At 43.4% G+C, this 9,020-nt stretch overlaps 1 protein-coding gene across 1 annotated transcript in view; it reads left to right on the top strand.

Moving 5' to 3' along the window:
* The first annotated feature begins 631 nt into the window (after positions 1-631).
* The window catches only part of DCBLD2 (discoidin, CUB and LCCL domain containing 2), a 62,918-nt gene continuing 54,529 nt past the window's right edge, over positions 632-9,020 (top strand). Inside the window, exon 1 of the mRNA XM_075118600.1 lies at positions 632-778. Within this exon, the coding sequence (XP_074974701.1) occupies positions 682-778 (97 nt within the window). The 5' untranslated portion in view covers positions 632-681. The remainder of the gene's footprint in view (positions 779-9,020) is intronic.

The raw sequence follows: 9,020 nt of genomic DNA, 5'->3' as shown, positions 1-9,020 counted from the left end.
TGGGTTTCCTTTCCTACATTGCCTTCCTACATTCCTGTGATGTATTCCCGCATTGGGGTGTGTTGTGGGGGGGACGGGACACGCAGGTTAGTATCTTTCTGTCCTCTTTTCAGAGTAGCAGCCCTGTTAGTCTGTATCCAGAAAAAGAAAAGGAGGACTTGTGGCACCTTAGAGACTAACAAAGCAACTAAACTGGTTAGTCTCTAAGGTGCCACAAGTCCTCCTCGTTCTTTTCTGTTCTCTGTTAATGTTTTCGGAGCGGAGGGCTGTGGGTCTATCTGGGGGGATTCCTGGTGAATGGCGGGGAGGGTGTTTTTTGTGGTTTAGGTTAGATTTTTTTTTTTTTTAATGAGCACCATTTGGGGAGGGGAGGGAGTTTACTTTTCTCTGGCGCCTCCCCGCCCCCGCTGTGTGTGTGTGTGTGTGTGTGTGTGTGTCGGGGGGGGGAGGCTCCGCAGCGGGGACGGCCGGGGGCCGGGGCCGCAGACCCGGAAGCGGTTGCGCCCATGGCAGGGGGCGGTGCGCGGGCTCGGCGGCGGCGGCGGCAGGAGGGGCTAAACCCGGGGGCGGCGCCGCTGGCTGGTCCCGTTGCCGGCCGCGGGGCAGGGGAGCGCAGCGGCCCGGCGCGGCCCGCGGGATGCACGGGGGCGGCGGGCGGCCGCGCTGGAGACGCCGCGGGGCATGCTGAGCCCGGAGCGCCCGCTCCCCGCGGGGACCCGGCCGGCGGCCGCCGCGCTGCTGCTGCTGCTGCTGCTGCGGGGCGCCGGGGCGCAGAAAGGTGCGTGTGAGCGCGGGAGTGACAGACAGACAGACAGACAGACAGACAGGCACCCCCCCACCCCCCGCGGCTGGGGGATGGGTTTGCGGGGGGGGGGGTGAGAGGCAGGGACACCCCCCCCCCGCGGCATCTCCAGGAGTCCCCAGCGCCCGGAGGCGGGTGTTTACCCGCCCCCGAGGTAAGGGGTGAAGCAGGGGCGGTGTCTTGTGGACGGGCAAGCCCTAGGGTGACCAACCAGCAAGTGTGAAAAAGCAGGACGGAGGGGGGCGGGGTATTAGGCACCTATATACGAAAAAAAACCCGAATATCAGGACTGTCCCTATAAAATCGGGACATCTGGTCACCCTTGGCAGCCCCCAAATCTCTGGGGCATCTGACTGGGTAACTGATGATGAGGCAAGAGCTTGTGCCCTCTTCCCCCCCCGTGTTTGACCTGACCGCCCTGTCCCAAACCCCCGAGCTGCCCCCATCCCCGCGTCTGCAAATAAAGGGGGGAAAGAGGTATCCTGTGTCTGTAACCCCCTTCCCCACCCCTGCTCTGGGGGTTTCATCGCCATTCGAGAGTGGTCTGGTGTCAGCCTCAAGTCCTAGAGATTTGTCACCCAACACAGCCCTGTGTAGTGGGGATGGAGAAGAGGGGGATGCTTGGTATTCCCTCTTCCTAATCTCAGTTTCCCATGAGAGTAGTGATCATCGCTATCCGAGGAGATTTAGCGGCCCCCCCCCCCATTTTCTGTCAGTCACTGAGTTGTTCTCCTAAGATTAGTGAGGGAGGTGGGGAAATGCCTCAACACGTGTCTAACGTAGGAGAAATTTGGCTTTGGTTGTATCATTTTAATGTTGCTTCAGCCCAAATTAAAAGTTGAGGTGGGAGGGCTTTCACACAAGTGGGATGCATGTAGGAGGATGGTAAATGGAAGTATAGGGAGGTGCCTTCCAGGGTTTGGGGAGCAGGAATCTGTTACCTTCTATGTTTGCATCATATTGTTGTTTGTGATTTCCTAGTATGTTCTATTTCTGAATTGCATGTTACTGTATTTCTGAGGTGATTTCAAGAAACATTTGGAAAATGCAAGTTCAGGAGCTAGCGGGTAAAAGGGCAATACTAATGTTGGGGTGGTTTGTATATTTGAAATGTGGGACCTTCAGTATATTGACACCAACTTGCAGTTTTTTTTCTCTCCACAATGTGTGCAAACTGGGATCAGCTAGAAGACAGGAGTTGAGTGGTTAATTTATAAAACCAGAGTTAGACACCACACATGTAACATAATGTGTGCAGGGGTAAAAGGGACATCTCTGGCAGAATAGACTGCACAATTCTTTTAGGAAAGTTGATGAAATGTCTCCTTTTTATGTGAAATAACTGACTGCACACTTATGTGTGCTGAAATTTACAAGTTTCAGAGTAACAGCCCTGTCAAAAGACCAAACCATTGTCAAAAGACCAAATGTTGCCTTGTAAATTTCGCAAAAAGAAAAGGAGTACTTGTGGCACCTTAGAGACTAACCAATTTATTTGAGCATAAGCTTTGGTGAGCTACAGCTCACTTCATCGGATGCATACAATGATCAAATAAATTGGTTAGTCTCTAAGGTGCCACAAGTACTCCTTTTCTTTTTGCGAAATTTACAAGGCAACATTTGGTCTTTTGACAATGGTGAAAGAACGGGGAGTGTAAGATTAACTATCACTTTGATCTTATGCTAGAAAAAAATGGCTGAGGGAATCATCACCATCTTAAAAATCTCAATTCTTTTCCTAAGATTGTAAATAAGAGATTTGAGGAAAAAATATTTTATTTTTTTCAGTTTACTTTGCTTCTGACTGTACATTAGAAATAGTGATGCTGGCTGTGCACAGTTTTCTCTGTTTTTGCGTGTCTTTCAGATGGTAACACAGGAGAAGAAAACATTTTTTTAAATTGTAAACTATAGGGAGGGCTCAAAGACTGTAGTAGTGTTAATCTACATTTAACTAATTTTTTGACCTGTATCAGAGGTTGCACAAACAGTGATCCACAGAGCATAGTAACCATACAGTTCGGCTTTTCTACTTTGTTTCCAGCTAACTGCATGAAAAGAAATTAAAAATACGCTACTTCCCATGTAAAAGTAACACTAGTAGAAAGCAATTTCCATAGTAGCCACAGAAATGCCACATTGTGAATTGTCAGTGGGAGGAAAAGTGGTGTGTTTGTGATTGGGAAGGGTGTTGATCCACAAGACAAACTCTTTAAGATGTCCATCCATGAAAACGTTTGGGAAACCCTACACTAGCTTTCAAGTTGAGGGTGTCCTTTGAAAACACACATTTCTCCTGAATTCAAACATTTCTGTGAGGTGAGAACTAGATTAAATGGCAAATTTTGTTTAAAAAGGCAGTAAGAGGGGAAGTTCTTCTAAAGTTTTGTGGCCCCAGTGTTGCTGAATTCAATGCTGTTCAATATGGGTGATTGTCAGTACGTTGTAGAAAAGTTAAATTTGTGTTATATTGTTTCTTTGCAAAAAAATATTCTTCAGGTTGTTGGGTTTTTTGGGGCAAAAATTAACATCAGTCTGCTTCCAGGGGTGGAGGGTGGAGAGCCTGTTTTATTAAAAGCTATAATAGTCCTGTTTGAGTAAAGAGTCCCAGAGTAAGATAAAACACTTCCTCCCTATGGAATCCATGAAAAATTCTTTCAGAACACACGAGAAACTATTATATGCAGAATACACAAAATGTTTAATAGAACATTATTGAGATTGCAAAGACTAGCACAAAAAGGTCAGGAAATGCCTATGTAATCTTAATTCAGACCCCTTGTGCATATGCATTATGATGCAATCTTTAATTACATGGTCATACTATTTTTTTTCCAAGGACTCCTGCCTCATTCAGTGTTCAGAATGGACAGTGCTCACTTTATGAGAAGCTGTTCACTACTTTTTTGCCTCACTGTTCAGTATGTGGCCCTAGGTTTTCTAATCTGCACAACCACTACTCTGAAGATAGCATGATTGATTTCCTAAAGGGCTTTTCTATGGTGGTCATCACTATGATATCAAAGTGCTTGAAAAAATATTAATTATCTTCACAACATCCCTGTGAGGTGTGTAGGTGCTATGATGGTACAGAAGAGTAAGATTAAAAGTTTCCACAAATTTGGGGTGCTCGATTTGAGACAGTAGGATCTGATTTTTCAGAGTACTTAGTGCTATATAGGATTTTATACATTCAGAGCACAGCTTCCATTGACTTCATTTGCAGATGTGAATGCTTCTGTTAATCAGGCCCCAGGGTCTGAAGTCAGGCATGCATAAAAGGAAGAGCACACAAACAGTGACCCACTGCCTTAACCATGAGACCATCCTTTCTGTCCCTGCAATCCTCTGCCTCATTCACTACACACCTTCCGACTCCAGCAACAAAGAGGTAGGGGTCCTACAGACAACAGCCTTCTTCATTACACAGTACTGATTCATCCGCAGAGCAGGTCCATCCTGTGCACTGAATGAGGCAGGGGTCCTGTAGAAAAAATAGTATGTGATCCTGTTGTTAAAGGCTATTGTTATGCATATGCACAAGGGGGCTGATTTAAGGTTGCACTGGTTACTCACTAACTTTTGAGTGCTCGACTTTACAAGCTTAGTAATGTTCTTTTAACATTTTTTGGACCTGTAATTTCCTAGGTTAAAAATAAAACTAACCCTGAAAAAACAAATTCCATCATGTGCCATCATATTGACACTCATATGACTGGAATCTTTAGATCCACCCATGGCCCTCTGCCTCTTGAGCGGATAGCAATAGTAACTTGTCATCTTCTATGTGTAGACCAGCACTAGACCAGAATGAGACACTTTGCCATTGAGTTTCATGGATATTTGCTGACAGCAGAAAAATGGTGAGAATCTGGAATTTTTAGTTCCATTAAAGCTGTGGAGGGAAGTGTGCTTTATTGGGCACAGACACTTCTGCCATGCTCCCCAAACTTGACTCTTTCTGTGCCTCCTCCAGTTCCATTCCTGTTCCCCCCTTTCCCCACCCCCCCCCCAGCCCCTTGCTCCTCCCCTAGTTCCATTCTCCTCATGTAGTCAGTCTCACTCCTTGGGCTTTGCCTCCCCATTGTAGTCTCCTTGCCTAGCCAATCCTAGCCCCTTAGTCTGGACTCCCCATCACAGTCCGAGTCTCCCCTTCCCTCCCTGAGCCCAGTCTCCACTACCCCCTGGCATTTTGTGGCTCCTCTGCCTATCTGTGCCGCCTCCTTCTCCTCCCCAACTCCACTGGCTCCCTACCTAGGCTCCTTATCTAATCTCAGTGTCTTGTTCTCCCCCACTCACTCCTACCAGTTCCTTCTCCCAGTTCTCCCCACACACCTGGCCTCTCATCATGTCTATCTCCCCTTTCCCATACCTCGTTCCCTCTTCCACCCTAGCTCTCTTTGCCTTGCTGTTCCCAGTTTCTTTTCCCCCTGGCCAACCTCTAGTCCCTGTCTCCTCATTCCCTCCCCCGCCCCACTCCTTAGGTCCAGTTTACTCCCCAAGGTCTGGCTCTTGTCCTATCTGCAGTTGAATCAGGCAGCTTCTTCCTCCGGGCTGCCTGGGCCCAGAAAGGGAGTCACTGAGAGCACAGGAGACAGGGGCTCCCTGCTCTAGAGTTCTGATGCCTGGCTTTGGCTCGGCCCATGGCAGTCCAGTGCTGGAGTTGCAGGGAAAGTCCTGCTTAGGCCCAGACTAGGGCATACCCAGGGCAGATGGAATCTTCAAGGAATTTAGCTACGAAGCTCTGGCAAGTCTTGACTGACCATGTGCAAATTGGGATTTTTCAAAGACTTACCACATTTGGGTGGATTTCCATGGGGATGGCAAAAGGTACATTCCTGACCGAGAGGTCATCCCTTGGCAGATTTCAAGTTGCTGCTCCAAAGTATGGAGCTGGTAGAACTTCTCAAAGGAAATGTCTCAAGAATTGTTTAACATGAGCAAAACAACTTATCTTTTTCTAGTGTCATTCTCAGAAATGGCAAAAAAGTTTTGGCTGAAATTTTCCAAAAATAATTCAGCCTGAGGCAAATACCCACAAGAAAATATTTCAGCTTAAAGGGTTACCGTTTGGTAAAATTATAAGCAAATGAAAACAGAGTTTTATAGTGGGAAGTGCTGGGCAACCTTAATAATGGATTGTGTTGCCAGCCCCACCTATAATAATTTGAACGAGGTTTGATAGTTTCCCAGTGTGCTTTGCAATATAATCATATTCGAAGAAACAAAAGGTAAAATATGCATGCCATCTTGTAAAGGTTTTCATTTGACATGGAAGAATGTACAATATAGATTACCCACATTTTAATCAGTATGACAGCAGTTGTAAAATACTTGAGCATAATCTCATTCCGCAAACAAGAAATGTTACCAATTGCTAGGAAGTTCTTGTGTGTTCATGGCTGTGTTCGAGCTCTGCCCTCACTTAACAGTTTCTTCCATGTTCTCAGTAACTATCAAAAATTAGCATACCAGTTTTTGTGTCTTGTGGGCATTCTGATCTGCTATCAGACATTTGTAAAACAGTCTGCTGTTTGACATGTTATAAACATAATAGTGATAGATGATAACGAGGAATTACTGAGGACTCCAACACCATAGTTTTTGAAACTACTTTTTAGTGAGAACCATATTTTAATACAGATTGTCTCTTGGATCACCACCTAATCTATTCACAGTTGTGCAGACCAACTCCCTTTGCTCTTGTGATTATATAACATCCTTGGGGCAATGATAGCAGTTGCTTACATGGAAAAGTAATATTGGGAAAGTATTTAATGTATTTTTTAGTTGCTTTTAATGCAGTTTAGCAGCTGGAAATGGAGAGAGAGAGAGAGAGCCAGCATCACGTAATCAGCCAGCTCTCCGTGGACCTCATTTTGGGAGCTTCTGCACTTAACAGATGTTCAGCTATTGTCTTGTTCTCAGTGTGGCCTATTCGTCAGTTAAACCTAAGTTATTTTGGCTGTCCAGTAACAAAACAGCCAAGTGAGAAAAGGACGCCGCTTACTTTTTTTCAACATAGAAATTCAGAAGTGTTTCAGTAGCTTGGAATTTATTTAGATCATTAGGGTAGGGGCCTAGTCTCCTTTTTATTAATAAAGCAACTGGTACAGTTTGGTTGATGTGTAACGGAGGTATCTGTAGTGACTCCATACTTAAGGTTGTGTTGTAATTTAAACTTAAAGCTGGAGTAAACTCCCATTGGTTTTTTTCTTTGAATTTAAGCTCCAAATTTGACACACAAAATAGCTGAGCATAACTGAATTTTCTTTGTAATTTTTTTCAGTAAGATCTTTAACTCTTGGAGATGAAACATCTTAAAATGTACCTCTTTGATATTTAGCTCCCCCCCAACCCCGTTATGTTTTCTTCTAAATTACCATAACCACCAAAAATGCCAAATTTAAAAAATACACATTTGGATATAAGCTATTTTGAAATTTCAAAATCAAATACATGAAGAATTATTTCCCTTTACTTCTTATAACCAGGGCGTGAAAAATCCACTTATTCAAATATCTTTGAATATGAATCTTCCCAGGATGCGTGTCACTGACTTCTGAATGGTCTAAGCTTGTATTTAAAAGAAAAAATAAGTTTCCAATCGCTGTGGTTGCAAAGATGACCATCCAAATTTGAGCACTTAAGTTAAAAGTAATGCAGCAATGTCATCCCAAGCCTGCAGAGAGACAGCTCAATTGACACCACTGGTGTTGGTTTGCAGAGGAGTTCCTGTGGCTGGTGCTGCTGTTAATCAGCCAGTGTGAGCGGTCTGGCTGCCACTGGGGAATACCCCCAAACTTCCTGGAGCAGGGGGCAATAGAAATATACTTCCCCTTGGAGTAGAATAATGTATGTGTCCAGTGTAGATTGATTTAAGTAATGTAGCAGGAAACCTTGAATTAAATAGTCAGATTTTTAATCTTGTTTTGCATTTGTGCTGCTTTGTTTTCATAAAGAAAGGTTGATTCTTGTTCTTTGGTAAACATTAAAACATATTGATTTGCAACTAAATATAGCCTTTCTACTAAATTTGGTACTACTTTTTGCTGACAAGCAAGATACATTATACCTATACACATATTTAAACACTTATTTAGCTTCGCATACGTTTATTCAAATTATTAATTTTCCATTGTTATGTTAAAAAGTAGGGAATGATGCATTTCTTGTTTGCTAGACCATAAATGCGTTAGTTGTAATTTGTGTCAAGTGGAATTTGGATAAAAAATTGAATTTAATTAAAAATGCACAAAAACAGGATTTTAAAATTTATTAGCTAAAAAAAAATTACCTTACATGTGCTAGATAAATAAGGAAAAGTTTATCAAAACATGTTTTAAATACAGAACATAACTGATTTTTTTAAACAAAGAAAGTATTATCTGTAGTCAGTGAATTGAAACTGGTTGTTTCTGCTCACCACGTCCTTCAAGATTTCAGAATTAGTAGATCTCATACTCTCACACCCAGTTTTTATTCATAACATGGAAGAGGAAAACAAGCTTTCCTGCTCTTTCAATTTCCAGTTGGTTTCTTAAATTTGAGTGAACTAGGCATTGAACTGAACTAGTTGAATTAACTCAAATGAAGAAAATATCCTGTCTGCAGGTGCAGACGAGGCTACTGTTGTCAAAAACTGGTTTAGCATTTCAGTAAACTCTGGCTCCAGGTGCTTAACCAGTGACTTCCACTAGTTCAGTGGTTTGACTTCTTTAAAACTGGTCAGCAAATATACTGCTTAGTATTAATTATTTAGTGTAAATGATTTTAATAAATGATAGTAAGTTTAAGCCTTAACGTAAGTTGTCAGCATTTCAAATTTCATTACATAATTTTTTAAAATAAACCCGTATTCAATTTAAATCTGATTTTTTTTAAAAACAGAATTTAAACAATTGATTTGTATCCATGATGTAGGGTTCCCAACAAGCCAGGTAGCAGACACTGTGTGGCTTCTTCCTACAGCTACACAGTAGAGATCTACTAGAGTGACAGAAAGGACTTTTGTAGAGCCTTTTGCTTGGGTGAGTGGTGGTGGCAAGGGGCCACACCCATGCAAGAGCCCTCTACTGAGGTGAAAAGCAGGGCCCTTGCTGTTACTAGTCATCACGTTGGTTGGGACCTCCCTGCTCCTCACACCATTGCTTTCTCCTTGGTTGGGCTCGGATTTGATCCAGGAGGAAAACCTTCATCTTCTGCTATACCAACAAAG

The sequence above is a fragment of the Caretta caretta genome, chromosome 1 (assembly GCF_965140235.1).
Source record: "Caretta caretta isolate rCarCar2 chromosome 1, rCarCar1.hap1, whole genome shotgun sequence".
Lineage (NCBI taxonomy): Eukaryota > Metazoa > Chordata > Testudines > Cheloniidae > Caretta > Caretta caretta.
This window is presented reverse-complemented; position numbering and strand designations above follow the sequence as displayed.